Consider the following 17,755-nt stretch of genomic DNA (forward strand, 5'->3'; position numbering starts at 1 on the left):
CTTAATCTTTTTTTCTTGGCAACAGCCCTTAAAAACAAGGGGACAAACTCCCAACAGTTGTATGAGTGCAGCTCCCCTGGCTTTGGTTTACTGTGCTGATTTACATCTTTTAAGGATTTTAGCCTACAGTTTATTAGGAACAGAGAGGGGGACAGAACCATATCAGAACAAAAGATCTCAGGAGAGGCTTGGAAACTTAGCAAATGTCCTAAGCTTTAGTTACAGTGAAATGCAAGGCAGGAAAAGCCCAATAGTAGTACAAGTGATTATTACAAGTGCTTGTTCCTTTGGGATGTAAGCAGACATCCCATTCTCCAGGGAGCCTTTTGTTCCAATATCCTACAGATGTGCATAACCTATTGTCCCACTTGAAGTGCCTATGAAGTACCAGAGATACAATGTGGTAACACTCCCCCCACCCCAATGCAGTGTACCTCTAAACTAATCCTAACTCATTCAAGTTACTTGTCATTCATTCAAGGGTCAAACCTGTCAGAGGGGCAGTGATGCAGCTTGGAAGATCTGTCTTGCTGCTCTTTTGCTCCAGATTTCAACTCAGTTAGGACTGCCTCAAATGATACCTCTGTCTATAGTCACAAAGTGTTGTTATCTCCCTGCAACCCTGTGTGGACACTTCTAGAAACAAAGCATCACACAAAAGTAGGGCTGGAAAGGACCCCCAGGGCTCATGTAGTCCAGCCACCTGCTTGAGGCAGAGTCATTCCTATCCAAAGCATCCCAAACAAGTCTTTGTCTAGCCTATTCTTAAAATTACACAATCAACATTGTTGCACAGTTACAAGGCATGTTGATCAAAGACACCAAAAAACACCCTCACCTGCCACAGGTAAAGCAGGGGGACAATGAGGACATCTTAAAGAAACCAGCTGAAGTGATGTAAACTTGGTAAGCCAATGTAAGGGGGTGAACACAGCTGTGAAGGTCTGGCTCAACTGGTTTAACTTAACACTTCCAGTTAAACTGGTGTAACTCCTGCAGGTAAAATAAGTCCTTGGGGACCAGATCAGAAGCTACCTCCTATCTCTGCATATGGCAATTCTACTGCAATATCTACCCACATTTTTTGTATTTCCCTGGCAAGGTACAGCACATCCTTCCCTTATATTTAGGTACCTAACTCCTTTGGCAGCTGAGCACTGAAAAACCTTTGAGGACTGGAGACTAAAACAAGGCATACAACATCATTATTTTCCTTGCCGGTCTGACTACTTAACTGCTTGGTTGGATATTGATCAGATCTTAATGTCTATAGGTATGTGAGCATGGGTGTGTGAGAACACGTGTAACTAAGTGTGCGAGAGAAGAACAGGAAAAGCCAAGTGGATGAGCTGAGTCTGGCTGCTTACAGTTCTGAGTACAATGGGGCTGTAGTCTCATATCTCTTACTAGACTTCACTCCATGTGCTGACGGGGGAAACCTGGCCAGCTGGGGCTGAGAACATCAATGGAGAGACCAGGACTCTGTATTCGGGAGGCAGCCAGCTCAGAGTAGGGAGCACCTGGGCAGGCTGCCTCCCAAATACAGAGTCCTGGTCTCTCTGTTGATGTTCTCAGCCCCAGCTGGCCAGGTTTCCTCAGCCACCCATCTCTTCCACTCCACATCCATGAGCTCTCCCCTGTCACACTTGTCACCAGGCCATGAAAATGTCACCCAACAGTGGGCAGTGGGAGTCAGGAGTGTCACAGCAGCTAGGCTCAGATCTAGGTCTCCAAGAACATGGTCACCTTGGAGACCTAGGCAGCTGAGCTGATACACGATTGTGCTGGGGATTAGCAGGATGCTCAGCTTCAGGCCTGGGTATAAAGAGGTTTGGGTTTATCAGAGGCAATTGAGCTGGAGCTGCTCACAGGGCTGGCTCTGTCAGTGCCCTTCCTCTCTGCAATGTCCTTCTTTTGGCCTACCGGAGCCTTAATTTGATCATTTGCTGGGCTCACAGCAAAGTCCCTTGGACTTTTTTCAGAAGAGCACAAGCTAGGAGAAATGCTGGATGGAACTAAGTGCATGATCCTGTGTAGAGTTCAGGCCCCATGCGACCACATATTATTACTCCATGTCAGGGGGATGCAGCTTGATCTCCGCTCTTTTGTCCCACAGCATGAAGAAAGGGAAAATTTTCTCTGCAGAAAAGGAAGCTGTGAATTGAAGATGGGAGCCTTGTTCTCTGCATTGTAGAAAGCCACCTGTCCCCCTTCATAGTCTAGATAAACCTGGATCTTCTTGGGACTCCCATTCAGGGGCAGTGCGTTCTCCGGGGAAGTGTGAGTCCGGAAGTCACCAACAGGCTGATACACAACCCAGATCCCTTCCCTGGTGTGAAGGTTCAGTTGGCTCTTCCTGTTCACAGACTCTCTGGCCACTCCTGCAGCCCAGCCTGCTCCCCCTATTGACTGCATGATCCAGTAGTGTCTCCCTGAGTTGAACCCCTCTGAACCCAAGACACAGGGCTCAAAATCAAATCTCCTGGGGTTGCTGGGCAAGTCTTTGTCATTGTATCCCACTCTCACCTGTTTCCTATCTGCAGACAGGATGAGTCTGTGGTTTGCTGTGTCCACATCCAGAGACACATTAGCTATACAGAGAGAGAAAGAATCACAGCATTAGAGTCAGCACTTGGCTAAGGGGGACACAGGATTTCCAAATTAACCAGCTTTGAATGGTGCGCTGCAAATTCGGAGACTCCACGGGGTGCGAGGGATAGAAAGACAGACTTGGCCCAGGCCTCACCCTGAGAATCTCTTCCCACTAGACACAGGAGCTAGTCAACCCAGCAGCTCATGCCATATTCAGTGTTGTTCAGTGTTGGGAATTGCCTCCCATTCAGTCCTGCCACCTGTGTGATTATTGTTCTGTGTTCAAAACCATCTGGAGATAAGTTGTTTGAAAAACAGCAAAGAGTTTTGGTGGACATTTTAAAATGACCTTTTATTTTGAAAAGGAATAGTTTTCATTTAGTCATTAGCTGTGTTTATTTCTGTAGTCTTCTTTTTTCTAATTTCCAGAAAAAGTGCTGGGAAAGAAGGGGTGGGGAAAGAATTAACAACCAAACTACAAAAAAAATTCATTTTCAGGTTTCATAAAAGAGGAAATGGTGAAAAAAAATCACAAATGGTCTTATGATTGAAAAAGCCAAGTTAAAAAGAGAACCCACCCTTTTACCAGCTCTAATTTTGACATCCCAAGGATAGATGGATTATTCCCAAGGAATCTGATGTTGGTTTTGGTATTTAGGCTTCCACACTGGCCTGGTGTTACTCTAGGAGCAGAATACACATGTTCTACCAAGACATCCAGCCAGCTTTGTTATTAATATTATATATTATATTAATTATTATATATATTATATTAATATTATATTTATTTGTGCTACAGAAACACACAGGAATCCCAAGGAAAATGAGGCCTCCAGGCAGCTAGATGCTATAGAAAACAATCGTCTATTTCTAGACAGCAACTTCCTTGTTAACATGCATTTAATCACCACATTGGCCTGGCCTGCAGGCACTTTGTGTCAATTTTGGGGAATGGTGCGATTTTCTGAAACAGTTAAATTGGTTCAACCCTAGGTGTGAGACTCTTCCCTTAGTACAAAGGAGCTTTACATAACCCTTACAGTTTATCTGCCTACCTGCATGAGAATTAGGCTTCTGGTCTACATGGGGAAAGCTCTACTGCTGTAATGGTCTCATTCAGAATATTTTACTGGGACTGTCCTACCAGTCCCAGACCTGGTATGGCCATAGTTATAGTGCTATAAGGGTGTCTTAGGGCTTATTTGGCCTCCCAAACCCAAATAAGCTAAACTAGTGTGACACTAATGTCCCTGAGTATATCACTGGCAGTGGTGACATCTGCAGCAGGCTTACCAACTGCTATCTGTCCCACTTACCTCTCTAGAGGTGGTCAGAGTGCTGCATGGTGTGTGTGTACCCTGTCCTGCTATAATAGGATTGGAGTGGTGTAGCCATGATGGTCCAGGAAATATGCAAGAAGGGGTTTTGGTGTTTTATCTGTTATTGGATCAACTGCATAGCTAGGAGAGAGATTATTAAACATGTTCTCAGGTGCAAAGTATACCTGCTTCTCTTCCAGACCTGAGGAAGGCACTTTGCTCTGAAAGCATATCTATTACCTCTCCCAACTATACAATGAAAGATTACACCAAAAAAAACCTTTGTTTCTGTCTTAGTATAAGCACTTTTGTCCAGGTATAGTTGCAGCCACCCTAGAAGAATATTTGTATAGTGAAAGCAAGAACATTTTTGTGTGCAGACAAACTCAAAATGGTATTTATAACTATCTGAGCGAGGCATGGACAGCCCCAAGTTTCTCTAAGCCTTGGCAGGTTGAGCAGTGTAATTATCAATAAATTATGGTCCGTGTGAACAGTTAAATTTAAGACAATTTATTAGGCTACAACTTTGAGTGCCAGGACATTGGGATGCAGGGGTGAGGAGATTGAGACTTACCAAATTTTGCAGGATGTGTCCCTAGGAAAGAAACAGAAATAAATGAATTATCATTAACAAGAGCTTCTTTCTTCCAGGAATGTACATTTAAATAGTAAGGAATGATCCACAAACAGGGTTTGTGCCCAAATATTGGTCAAGTGTTTGACTTTTATTACTATAGCAATACCGGAACAAGTTCAAATGTGGATACCTCCTTACTGCAATAGAGGTTCCTACACTAGAAAATTAATTCAGGATAAGGAAGGGTGTGGATATAAAAAGCAAAAACAATTTCTAATCAACTCCGTCTTTGACACGTGTTTTGGAATAAGGATATCTACACATGGAGTTATTAGCTATCCTGGAATAACAGTGGCGGTAGCCTAACTAGGAACTGAAGCATCTAAGCCTACAAATGAGGTACTTTGCCTAATCCTGGAATTGCCTAAATGCTCTTGACATCTACGTTTCTGTCACTGGGCATGCCCAGGACCACCCATATCTTATACCTACTAATTCCAGAAGAGGGGTTCTGGCTATAAAGCCTAAGTGGAAGAAGTCCTGCACCTATGAAGGAACAATCCCATGCACCAGTACAGGCTGGGGACTGACTGGCTGGGCAGCAGCTCTGCAGAAAAGACCCTGGGAGTTACAGTGGACAATAAGCTTAATATGAGGCAGCAGTGTGCCCTTGTTGCCAAGAAGGCTAACAGCATACTGGGCTGCATTGCTAGGAGTGTTGCCAGTATGTCAAGGGAAGTGATTCTTCCCCTCTATTCAGCACTGGTGAGGCCACATCTGGAGTACTGTGTTCAGTTTTGGGCCCCCCAGTACAGAAAGGATGTGGACAAATTGGAGAGTCCAGCATAGGGTGACAAAAATGGTGAGGGGCCTGGGGGACATGACTTATGAGGAAAGACTGGGGGAACTGGGTTTATTTAGTCTAGAGAAGAGGAGACTGAGAGGAGACTTAATAGCAGGCTTCAGCTATGTGAAGGGGGTTCAAAAGGGGACGGAGCTGAACTGTTCTCAGCGGTGGCAGATGACAGAACAAGGAACAACGGTATCAAGTTGCAGCAAGGGAAACATAGGTTAGATGTTAGGAAGAATTTTCTCCCTAGGAAGGTTACCCAGAGAGGTGGTGGAAGCTCCATCCTTGCCGGTTTTCAAAACCCGGCTAGACAAAGCTTTGGCTGGGATGATCTAGCTGGGGATGGTCCTGTTTTGAGCAGGGGGTTGGACTACATGTAACCTCCTGAGGTCCCTTCCAACACTAACTTTCCATGATTCTAGGAATGTGCCTGCTCCCTGTAGACCAGAGTTCAGACCCATTGGGTCATCTTCTATGAACCCCTCCTTGGTTTTAATTCTGTGCATCATACAGATGGGCCAGGCACAAACTCGGGGCTTCTGTTATCTGGCAAGGAGCCTAAGGAGTTAGGGCTGCAGTGCTCAGCCTATGCTTCCTGCTGTGGGTCCAGGTTTTTATGTTAACAAGGCATTTCAAATAGTTTTTTTTTAAGTAAGCCATAGGAGAGCACAAATAATGTATCTATTCACCCTAAAAATCTAGGATGGTTGAGCTGCAGGAGCTTGGCACAGGAGCCAGAGGGATATGTGCATCTGGTACTATTCCAGATCAAGTTGTGATTTGGAGTTCATTCAGACTTGAGACAAAGCTGCCTCTGCTCATTGTTATTGCCAGTTTTGTAGAAGAAGAATGTGGTCAGTCCCACTGAGCTCCTTCACTCTGATCCTGCAAAGCATTTCCACATAGGATTAATGTTAAGTATTTAATAATTTCATTTGAAGTACTGTGGGATCAGGGCCAGGGGATCAGCGCTTTGCACGCAGTTACTATGACTCTTCTTGCATATCAGACAACTCTGTGTGCAAAAGCAGCTAATGATTCATTGTATTCAGAACTCTTAGTAGACGTGATATCTTTTATTAGACCAACTAATATATCTAATGATTCATTTGCATTTATAATCACCTAGGTCCTGCATGCAGCTGGGTGCATGCAAATCACGTGCATCGGTGCACTTTGAACTGCAATGAAATTCTGGCCCTTTGAAGTGTATCCTCTTATTTTACCTTTCAGGACTAAACTCTAATCTCAACTTGGATGCAGCAGCAGATTTTCTTACATCTGCTTGCTACAGGCTTCTTCTTCTGGAGCTTTAGGCTAGTGTTAGATTTTTGGCTTTGCTGGTGCACAGGTCTGATTCTGTCTGGCAGTTCCTACAATATGTTCACTTTTTTGAATTCCCCATTAGTGTTTTTACCTTGTAGCATGAAAAAACAAACAGCCAGGGCAAAGAAAAGAACCAGGGCTGCATATTTAGGCCCCATCCAGGGAGAGGCTCGCAGGAGAAAGGAATCTGCAAGACAAAACCCCAGGATTTATGTTACTTTAGGAAGTTTAGGTTGTGACCCCCATCACCCTTGTCTCTGTATGAGAACTTCACAATCCTTCCTGCATTTCCCTTCACACTCCCTTGGGCAGTCTGGTAGTGCCAGTGCCACTGTTTTATAGACAGGGACATGAAACACTGACAGCTTGATCTACAAGTGGCACTGGCCTCACCCCTTGGTGCCCTGACACCTGGCATGGTGTAGTGCACCCTGGCTAGGACACCCCTGAGCAAACTCCAAACCTGGAAATATGCTGGAAATGACTGTTTCATGTAAAATGAATAAACTATGTATGTAGCAGAAACTGGTAATCAGGAGTCTCCCAACCCATCCCAATGTGAAGCCCTGAATCAGGGGCTAGTTTATCAGTAGGCCATGCAGACATGCTTACACTTGCTCTCTCTGTCTGGTTGATAATCTCTGATCCCAAGGACCATGGGCTATGGACATGACAGGAGTTCACAAACTCTTATAGGAAGATTTTAGAAAGTCTTTAAATAATTGATCCAAGATGGTTTTTATACCATGAGTCCAGATGCACAAAGGGGATTGCAAAATCTCTCAAAAGAAACTCAAAGAGTCTTTGTCTTAAAATCCTACGCTTTTTAAGTGTAATATTACTACACTTAAAAAGCGTATAGAGCAATATATAGAGCAAGGGTAAGGGGTGAGTGGGAGTAGGGAGCAGAGGCTGGGGGTAAGGGAGAGCAAAGATGGTAGGGAGGAGAGGGGGAAGCAGAGGCTAGAGGAGATGGGGGAAATAAAGTCTGGGGGAAAGTAGGGAGCAGAGACTGGGAGGAGGGGAAGCAGAGGGGGAAGGTGGGGCCTGAGGCTGTGGGGGGGCAGGCATGCTGCTTGACCTCCCCATAATACCTGCCCCCCACTGCCAACCCCCTTGTAGCAGTTGGGAGGGATAAATTAAAGATGACCCTCTGATACTTAGATTCTATACATGGAAAATTGTAACAAATTTATAAATGTTCCATGTATAGAGTTTAATTACTGGGGAGTAGTCTGAAATTCAGGGTCATCTTAAATTCTAGCAAATACCATAGGAAGCCTCATTGTATAGGAATGTCTGCATTGTCACTAGGGGCAGTTGAATTGTTTTAACTATACCAGTATAATTAAAGCAGTGTCATTCTTCTGTAGAGATAAGAATGTAGCTACGATGAGGTGAACTGGAAAAGGAGAGCAGTTTGGACATGCAAATGGGCACGACAGACAGAATTCACTGCACAGCCTCTCGGTGTACCACATGAGTCTGCTGTTTGTCGCAGAGCTCCCACTACCACCTCTGCGATTAGGAGCGAGCTTAGTTTGGGCATCTGACATGTCATCCCCAAATAGACGTGGTATAAAAGCCTACACAGATAATAGATAATTCTCACGATGCACAAGCACCATCTCCTCACATGGTCCCAACTTCATGGCTTTTCCTTGGGAGACCTCCCCACCTTGCTCTTACATGGATTAGTGAGGTCCCGGGGATAGACCCTTACCGAGGAGCTCCGTTGGTGCCCTCCAGTCATGGCTCTCTCGAGGGGAGTGCCACACTTTCTTGCCCATCTTAAAGGAAGCAAAAGCTGGACGCTGAAATGTTGCCTCCTCGGCCCTGAAGGGAACAGGAACATGTTTGATCACCCTATGTGTCCTGTGTCCCAGACATCTCCTATCCAGTCCCCCAAGAGGGACACAGCTACAGCCCTGAGGCAATTATCTCAGCTTACAAAACCACGCTGAAGACTGGGAAACTCACCCAAACTTTCCACTAGGCCAGGCTCCTGGGCCGTGATACTTAGGCAGGTAGGTGCCTAGTAGGATTTTAGAAGCTTGTGAAAATCCCCCCTAAGTGCCCATCTGCACCCTCAGTTCCTAACCACTGCCCTTCCACATCTCAGCACTTGTAAATGTGAAGGATTCTGAGACCCTCAAACTACAGCCTGGGCGCTGGTGGTGTGACCTTCCCACGCGTTCTGCCATGCCAATGTGTGCCAGGGAAGGGGTGTGCCTAGTGGGGAGAGAGATCTTAAGGCAAGAAGGGACTATTTTGATCCTGTACTCTGACCTCGTGCTTCGCAGAGGCCAGAGGATTGCACGAAGCTCCAACCCGGTAGCTTGTAGTTGCACTAAAATGTGTTGCTTAGGCAGATTCCAGTCCCATCCTACTATTTGTTTCTCCTTTCGAGGATGCAGAGAAGCCTAATTATTATTGCTGCCTACATTTGTAATATGGCATCCAAATCTGCCCCAAGACCTGGGAGATGTGTTCATCTGTGGAGCCAGGTCCTAAGGGGGGCTCTTAGAGAGCCAGGGATCAACACATGTGTCAGAGCATGTAGGAGCAGGGCCATGTTAAGGGGGAGATAGGCCAGAGTGCTGTACCTTCCCCTTTCCCCACACAAGAGGGCATTAGATTGCCTGTGCAGTGGCAGCCCCTTAATGAAGTTTCCAGGGGTACCCCAAATCTTGGGAGCTCAGCTGCACTGAAGCCATACTGCTAGGGTATATGTGCATGAAGGCATTCATATCTAGGAAGGGACAGAAATGGAGCCTGGGAGCCTCTGTGCCGATTGCTGTCGCCTCCCACGACTTCCAGGTTTCAGGGATTTGATCCCAGCTCTCAGACTGCAACTGGGACATTTCATAACTGAACCTCACCCTAGAGCAGACAGTAGGTCTTGGGTCGATATGCTCAACTCTCCCCTCCCAGGCCCTCAGCCCCCTTCAAATGGGACAGGATATCAGCTATGTCCCAACTGGTTCTTGGGGTGGAAGGTCCCAAGGCCCCATTAATACTCCCAAACCAAACCAGTACACAGGGAAAAGATCGCTCAGTCCAGAGCTCTACAACCTTCCCAACAGGATGGGTCACTTGGCAACAGCTGCATCAGTGATGGGTTGGGGGGACGGGGTTTGGTTCCAGGGTGTGATACCATCCTGCAGTCCGAGTTGCTGGGGGCTACGACTATAGCCCTGGCCTCTGAGCCTCTATCAAGTAAGATGGAGTGTGAGAGCCAAGATAGCCCAGACATACCTGCTCACTGCACTTCTGACATCCTAGCAGGGAACAAGAGACAGAACAGAGAGTTAGCCCAGCCTGAGCCTTAGACAGGACACCCCACTTCCACCCGCCAGCCCTGTGCCCTGTGTGAGACTGCAATATTGCTAATTCCTAGACTTCGACATTTGTTAAACCTAACTGAATTTCTTGGCTTGGTAATGATTGGCATCTTCTGTTAGTTTTACTAGCTGGGGTTTTTGTGAGCACACCAGGGATATGAGTGTGCACATCTCAGTGATGATAAGCATTTAATTCTTTGCTTCCTTTTTGAAATCCCGGCCTTTAGATTTTAGGTTTTCAGCCCTGGCCCTTTCCTCTACCTCTGTTTCCCCTTCCCACCCTTCATCCTTTTGCCTAGCTCACATTATAAGTAGTTCAAGGCTGAGACTGTGTCTGGGGAGTGCCCAGGACAATGGGGCCTTGCTCAGTTTGTGCTTCGGGCTAGTGGGAAACAATCTGATGATGACAATACATGGAGTGTGTACCCTGGGCATCAGGAGTCAGATTTCCTTCCTTTTCCTATCTAGACACAGGAATAAACAACCTGATTTTGAATTGAGTGCACGTTGCATGCTGGGATCTAGCCAAAGAATGGGAACCCTGCTAATAGGGCTAACTCTGCTTCTGGTCTCTTCCATGGAGAGCTAAGCTACAGTGGTTCAGCTTCCATGTACTGTGGGGTAAGAACATGCATGGGAGCAGTTACCATAGAGTACCTGATGCCCAGGAAAATCCTGCCTTCCTTTGCCTTGCACCCATTTCACAGTGTGCCCATGCCCTGGGAGTTAGGTTTAAATCCAGCCCCAGCCTTGTCTGTGTTTTCTGAGCTTGGTTAAACTGGTTCAGAAGGAGCAGAGTGGTGTAGCCCTGCTATTCACTTTAAAGTCACAGTCCTGGACCTCTGCTGTGAAGTGGTTTTCTGCAGCATTGTCCTCCTGCCTGCAGGGCTGGTAGACTTGTCCATCCTGAATTAACTCAGTCTATTCACACTGCAGGCATGACCCTGATTTGGACAGACCCTCACATTAACAGATGGCTGCTCTAGACCTGGCACACATCTCACCAGGGGAGCTGTGGAGCACTTGGAAGGTTGTCCCTGATACCCGGTGTCAAGCGCTCACATTTTTTTTTAAAAAGGGGAGTGTAGTTGCTCACTTTCCTGCTGTTTTCTTGCTACAAGAGGCAGTTAGACCTGGTCTAGAAGGGTCCAGCCAATAGAAGAGGACAACTGGAGATGCTGTGCTCGAAGTACAGACAGATCTGTGTGCTACATACTCCCACTCCCGCACAAGCCGCTCCAAACTCTTAGCCAGGCCCAACTCCCCTTTCTGTTGCTCTGAGCCCTCCAGGTCCTTGCAGATGCTTGGGGGTCTCACTCTCTGCTGCCTGAGGGACTGACTGTGGGGCTGCCCAGTCTTGCCTGGGCACTGGGATGTGGCTGGCAGCATCTCACCTGCAAGAACTGAGGCGCTGGTTGCTGACACTTCCACTCCAGCTCTGTGATCAGGGCACCAAGGCAGACATTCTCCTCCTGCAGTCGGGAGGCATTTTCTTCCTTCCTCCTTATGATCTCCTTGTCCAGATCTCCCAGGCGGGCCAACAGGAGGCACTTTTCTTGTGTAAGGAGCTGGCTCAGGCGTGTACACTCAGACACCACCAGCTGTCTCTCCAGCTCCATCTGCCTCTGGGATGCACAGAGAGATGCCATGTGGAGAGCAGGCACACACGGGGATGAGATAACAGGGATAGGGACATCCCATCCCTGCTCCTGAGGGTCTGCCCTGGGACACAACTGTGAGATGTACCAGCTGCTCGCTGTTTAATTCAGTTAATTAGTTTCCATGTGACGTTTGCTCTTCTGCAATGTTCTAGCTGTGTGGTTTGATTCAGCTCCCCACAAGTGGACCGTAACCTCATATTAAGATGGAATGTGATGTCCTGGAAACAGACCCTTCCTCCACCCTCCATGCACCTTGCAAGGGAAAGGTCTGGAAATCACAACCTGGAAGTGAGGATGGAGATTTCTCCTTTGTAGCAGTCTCTATCCCTGCCCCTCAGAAAAGCAAATATCATGTGTGCTATGCAATTTACCCGTATGGGAAAGGCCCACCTTACCTTCAGCCCAACAACCTGGTTGGGCACAGGGGATTTGCACAGTATGGCTTTGAGGAGGAAAAGTAAAGTGAAGAAGAAATAGATGAGTAAAGGCCAGCCTGCTGGAGCAGGGGGCTGAGCTGGTGCTTAGGGTGCTAGCCTCTGGATTTAAGTCTCAGCAGGAGCATTGGCACACCCCAATCAAAATCCCCAACCTTGGCTGCAGCCAACATCCAATGCCTTTGAAGAAGACTTAAAAAATATACGTGACAAATGTAGCAAGAAAGGGCTGGGGCAGGGAGCAGGATTCCCTCCCAGCCCTGTGCAGCAACCAGCAAAGCCCAGAAGCATGGGAAATACCCATAATAGAATATAGGCATAGCTATGCCTAGATCATCCATGACCAGTGGCTGTCCAACCTCTTCTTCAATACCTCCCATGATGGAGAGTCCACAGCTTCCCTATGCAGTCTGTTCTTTTGCCTCACTGCTCTAATGAAGCTTTTCTGGATGTACAGTCTAAACCTACCTTGCTGCAGCTTCAAACAATTGTTCTACATCCTACTCTCTGCAGCAAGAGATAAAAGGTGCTTTCCCTCTTGTTTATGGCAAACTTTCAAGCATTTGAAGACTGATCATGTCCCCTCTTAAGCACCTTTTCTGCAAGCTGAACACGCCTAGCTCCTTCAGTCCCTCCTCAAATAATTTGGTTTCTAAGTCCTTTATCATCTTTATTGCTCACCTCTGGACCCTCTAACTTCTCCACATGCTTTTTGAAATGCAGAGTCCAAAACTTCATGCAGCACTCTAAATGAGGCCTACCCAGTGCCCAGTAGAGAAGGGCACTATCACCTTCCATGTCTTGCATCTAATGCTTCCATTTCAATGCAGCCCAAACCCTATTTGCCTTTTGTGCAGCTCCATCACACTGCAGACTCATAATGAGTCTGTGATCAACCAAGACTCCCAGATCCTTCTCCATAGTGCTGTCAACCAGCCAGGTGTCTCCCATTTTGTATTTATATTTTTAATTATTCTTCCCAAGGTACAGCACCTTGTATTTGTCAGTACAATTAGCAGAAGGAATATACAGGAAATGATTACAAGGGTAAAATGCTATGCATTAGGGGCCCAAAGTTGGTGTCCTTTTGCCTATGGAAGGGGGATTGATTTTAGTGGAGAATGAGCTTGTGGGTTCAGCCCCCAATTCTGTGCTACTACCCAGAGCCACTGGTGTTGATGTCCCTGAGAGAACCTGCTGGGAAAACACCATGGGCACCTACCATCAGCTCTCGGCTTGTCTTTTCCTCATGGCATTGACACCCCAGCAGCTCTTCTTTCTCTTTCCTCAAACGCTTCAGATGGGTCTGGATTTGTTCCTGGAAACAGGAGGAAGACAACTTCTAGGTCTGAGGTTTTTCTCTTTAGCCACTGAGGCTACAGCTAGTAGCCGGAGTGAGATTTTGTTTGAAGTTTCTCATTTGTACAATAGCCAGAATAAAGTGCTAGTGGCAAAAGCCTCATCGCTGGCATAGGGAGGATCAGGAGCTCTGCTGATGAGTATCAGAGACTCTTTAGAAGGCATAGGGACTTCGGACATGCAACAAAATTGGCCTTTAAAGCAGCTTAATTGCCCCTTTGCTCCACTTTAATGGCATTGCTACTTATACACTAGACGGCGTAGTCCACTTTAAATGACTTTGTTACGTAGCAAAGTAAAACCCATCTGAGATATTTTAGTTTGCTATGTAACAAAGTGCAAGGGTGCATGGAGTGCCAGAAGCGGGTGCATGGAGTGCCAGAAGCCAACATGCTTGGGGAAGCTCGGGCTTGGCAGGCTTCCAGCGCCCCATGCATTGTCCTGGGCGCCTTCTCCTGCCGCCAGCACACCCAGGGGCCCTCCTGCTGCCTTGTCACTCTGCCCCACGGGCAAGCTGGACTTTCCCAGGTGGTCACAAGGGTGAGGGGACCCGATCCTTACCTGCCTCTCCTGCAGGGGAGAGTTGGGGGGGGGGGGGGGTGAGCTGCCAGTGGGCTGAGTGGTCCCTGAGCTGCAGAGGACCCCGGTGCTTCCTTCGGCGGCGGTGGCACTCCCCAGGTAGCAACCGCCTGCTGGCACCCGGCCCAGGCGGTCCCAGGGGGCGCCACCACCGCAGAGGGAAGCACCAAGCCCCGCAGGCAGGCAGGCTCTGGGAGAAAAAATAAAAAAAATCAGGCTCCTTGCCACTTTTTTTTTTTCTTCAATTAAGCCTGCCTGCATGAGCTGCCATTGGGTCACACAGCCCCTGATCTGTGCAGGGCCCAGTGCTTCCCTCCATGGTGGTGGTGTCCCCTGGGACTGCCCAGGCCAGGTGCTAGCAGGCGGGGGCCGCTGCCACTGTGGAGGGAAGCACCAGGGTCCCCTGCAGCTCAGGGACTGCTCAGTCAGCTGGCAGCTCGCCTTCCACCTCCTCCCCACCGCGGGAGAAGCAGGTAAAAATCTGGCCCTTCACCTTTGTACATACGATGGGGGTTTAGTTCAGTTTAGTTCTGCCTAAATTGAAATGGTGGAAAAGGTGGGTTTTTAAAATCCCACTGTTTCAATTTAGGGAGAACTAAACCGAACTAAACTTCCGTCGCTTGTACAAGCACCCATAGAAACATCATGGCTAGGAGACCCCGTGGCAGAGACTTGCTGCAGCAAAACAGCATCCAGGAAGGTGCTTTGGGAGAAGAGCCAAGAGGTAAAACCTTTGCTGCTGGCTGGTGCAAATGTTTCTGTACACTTTGTTTGCCTGCTACCATCAGCCCACAAGTTACATGTAAGTTAACAGAGAGGTTGTGCAGAGCCAGAGCTGGAGAAAGAACCCATGTCTCTGGTAGGGCAGACATGAGCCCCATCCATACTGGTGTCATGGGGCAATTCTGCCAAGCCCATATGCTTAACTCAGCCTGTCATCTCTTATGTCATAGTCCGCTACCAGGGCCAGGAATCTGCACAACCAGCATCCCCCAGTCCTTGCTAAAATAGCACTGTAACACCCCCTGGGAATACTGGTATCACATTCCTCCTGGGAGGCTGGTCCACATCGAGGATAATGGGCTATAATAAGTGACACCTTTAGCTCAAGTGGAGACAGGCTGTGTGGCTCACACTGTCATACAGTGGTGCTCCTGCTACTGTGATCCCCCCATGCCTCAGGCTAGCAATCACCTACCTTGTACTCCTGGGCTGCCTCCTCGATGGGGACCACAGTGTGAGCTCTGTGAGCCCAGGACTCCCTGTAAACCATGCAGATGAGGGTTTGGTCCTCCTAGCAGAACAGCTTCAGGGCCTCCTGGTGTCTCTTGCACACTCTGTCCAGTTCAGGCTCTCTCACTTCCTGGGAACGTAGTTTTTTCACTAAGCTGACCATGTTTCCCAGCTGCTTGTTGAGCGGAAAGTCTCTTTGCTGGATTGTTTCTCTGCAGTGAGGACAGGAGAAAGTTGGCTGTGACTCCTTCCAGCACTGGCTGATGCAGGCCCGGCAGAAGTTGTGCCCACAATCAATAGTCACCGGGTCTTTGAAATCTCCCAGGCAGATGGAGCAAGTCACTTCATACTCAGAGCTCAGAGCTAGATCCTCAGAAGCCATCACTTGTGCAAGGCAGGAAACCACACCTGCAGCTCACTTTCAGCTTCCTTAGCTCAAAAGCTAATTTAATCTGCAGCAGCACAAGATATTTCCTTTGGTTTTTATTTTATACAACACACCACTGGCTGAGCTGGAGTGAGTCAGCCTACGGAAATGGACTTCGGAAGGACAGGAAGAAGACAGCTAGGCAACCAGTCACGTGGTTTCAACCTGGAAGGGTGTGGGCAGTGGGGTCCTGCAGGGTTCAGTCCTTGGACCGATACTCTTTAATGTCTTCATCAGTGACTTGGACGTGGGAGTGAAATGTACTCTGTCCAAGTTTGCAGATGACACAAAGCTATGGGGAGATGTGGACACGCCGGAGGGCAGGGAACAGCTGCAAGCAGATCTGGACAGGTTTGACAAGTGGGCAGAAAACAACAGGATGCAGTTCAACAAGGAGAAATGCAAAGTGCTGCACCTAGGGAGGAAGAATGTCCAGCACACCTACAGCCTAGGGAATGACCTGCTGGGTGGCATGGAAGTGGAAAGGGATCTTGGAGTCCTAGTGGACTCCAAGATGAACATGAGCCGGCAGTGTGACGAAGCCATCAGAAAAGCCAATGGCACTTTATCGTGCATCAGCAGATGCATGACGAATAGATCCAAAGAGGTGATACTTCCCCTCTATCGGGCGCTGGTCAGACCGCAGTTGGAGTACTGTGTGCAATTCTGGGCGCCGCAATTCAAGAGGGATGCGGATAACCTGGAGAGGGTCCAGAGAAGGGCCACTCGTATGGTTAAGGGCCTGCAGACCAAGCCCTACGAGGAGAGACTAGAGAAACTGGATCTTTTCAGCCTCCGCAAGAGAAGGTTGAGAAGCGACCTTGTGGCTGCCTATAAGTTCATCACGGGGGCACAGAAGGGAATTGGTGAGTATTTATTCACCAAGGCGCCCCCGGGGGTTACAAGAAATAATGGCCACAAGTTAGCAGAGAGCAGATTTAGACTGGACATTAGGAAGAACTTCTTCACAGTTCGAGTGGCCAAGGTCTGGAGCAGGCTCCCAAGGGAGGTGGTGCTCTCCCCTACCCTGGGGGTCTTCAAGAGGAGGTTAGATGAGTATCTAGCTGGGGTCATCTAGACCCAGCACTCTTTCCTGCTTATGCAGGGGGTCGGACTCGATGATCTATTGAGGTCCCTTCCGACCCTAACATCTATGAATCTATGAATCTATGTGGGTACTTGCCCTTAAAAAACCTCCATGGAGCTTTTCTTGATGGGAGTCAATGCTACTTTGACCGAAAGGCAGAGCGGGGGCCATGCTCAATGCGTGTCCATACGTCTGTGGGCACTAATGCTGTCTGTGCACACAGATTATGTACTCTGCAAATATCCCAACCCTTAGGTAAAAACATTAACAGTTCCCAAGTACAAGAAAGAGTTTGACAGGGTGACCAAGTGCTCCCTAAAGGCTCAGAAAGAGGAGAGACCCTTTCCGCCCTGCCTGCCACGTGCTATTGTTATTGTTAAATACCCTGATTTTTGAACTCTTGACATTGGTGATACTGGAATTTGGCAGATATCTAGTAGAGGTTTACGGATGGTCAAAGAGTGGACAGTGAGCAGAGCTTGGGAGAAGCTCAAGGAGGCTTTAAAGTGGAGGGCAGGAGACTTCACTCGGTTGGGGGTGCTGAGTGGCCACTCTGTTGCTGGTGTTAGGACAGAGGGGAGCATGGCAAGATTGGGAAATGAGTGTAGCTGAATGCTGACAACTTTCCTGATGTTACCCCTAGTCTTATGATACTGGGGATTTCCTTAAAGCTCCAGCTCCTGGAGTCCTTTGAGAATATTGGCTTTGATTTAAAGAAAAAAAGAAAAACAAAAAAGGAAGTGTCTGGCCTAGGTTGTAGAGAAAAGCTTGACAATCTGACCCAAGTGATTGTAAAGGCTCAATAGGGAGAATTGATAAAGAAACCAAGCCCTTTAAAAACCCCTTATGATTTTTTTTTTCAAGGCTTGCCTTGTGTGGGCAATTGCTGATGATGATACTGGCTGAATCTCTTACAGCCCCAAAATCACTGACATAATTTTCCTTCCGGTTTTGCCTTTTGTCT

At 47.8% G+C, this 17,755-nt stretch overlaps 1 protein-coding gene across 1 annotated transcript; it reads right to left on the minus strand.

Moving 5' to 3' along the window:
- Positions 1 to 1,570: 1,570 nt before the first annotated feature.
- On the minus strand, positions 1,571 to 15,783 carry LOC102568126 (E3 ubiquitin-protein ligase TRIM15-like). The gene is made up of 8 exons (XM_019499110.2): positions 15,243 to 15,783; positions 13,329 to 13,424; positions 11,406 to 11,636; positions 9,926 to 9,948; positions 8,391 to 8,503; positions 6,759 to 6,854; positions 4,489 to 4,509; positions 1,571 to 2,591 (listed from the first exon to the last, which is right to left on the minus strand). Exons 1-8 carry the CDS (start codon positions 15,315 to 15,317, stop codon positions 2,041 to 2,043), a joined length of 1,206 nt encoding a protein of 401 aa, XP_019354655.1. The 5' UTR covers positions 15,318 to 15,783; the 3' UTR covers positions 1,571 to 2,040.
- Between the last annotated feature and the right edge of the window lie 1,972 nt (positions 15,784 to 17,755).

Source organism: Alligator mississippiensis, chromosome 11 (genome assembly GCF_030867095.1).
Source record: "Alligator mississippiensis isolate rAllMis1 chromosome 11, rAllMis1, whole genome shotgun sequence".
NCBI lineage: Eukaryota > Metazoa > Chordata > Crocodylia > Alligatoridae > Alligator > Alligator mississippiensis.

Coding starts and splice junctions, on each gene's coding strand:
- LOC102568126 (XM_019499110.2), bottom strand. CDS start 15,317: ATGGTTTACAGGGAGTCCTGGGCTCACAGAGCTCACACTGTGGTCCCC. Junction 13,425..15,242: donor AGGCAGCCCAGGAGTACAAG/GTAGGTGATTGC, acceptor TCCTGTTTCCAG/GAACAAATCCAGACCCATCT. Junction 4,510..6,758: donor TTGTTTTTTCATGCTACAAG/GTAAAAACACTA, acceptor TTTCTTTCCTAG/GGACACATCCTGCAAAATTT.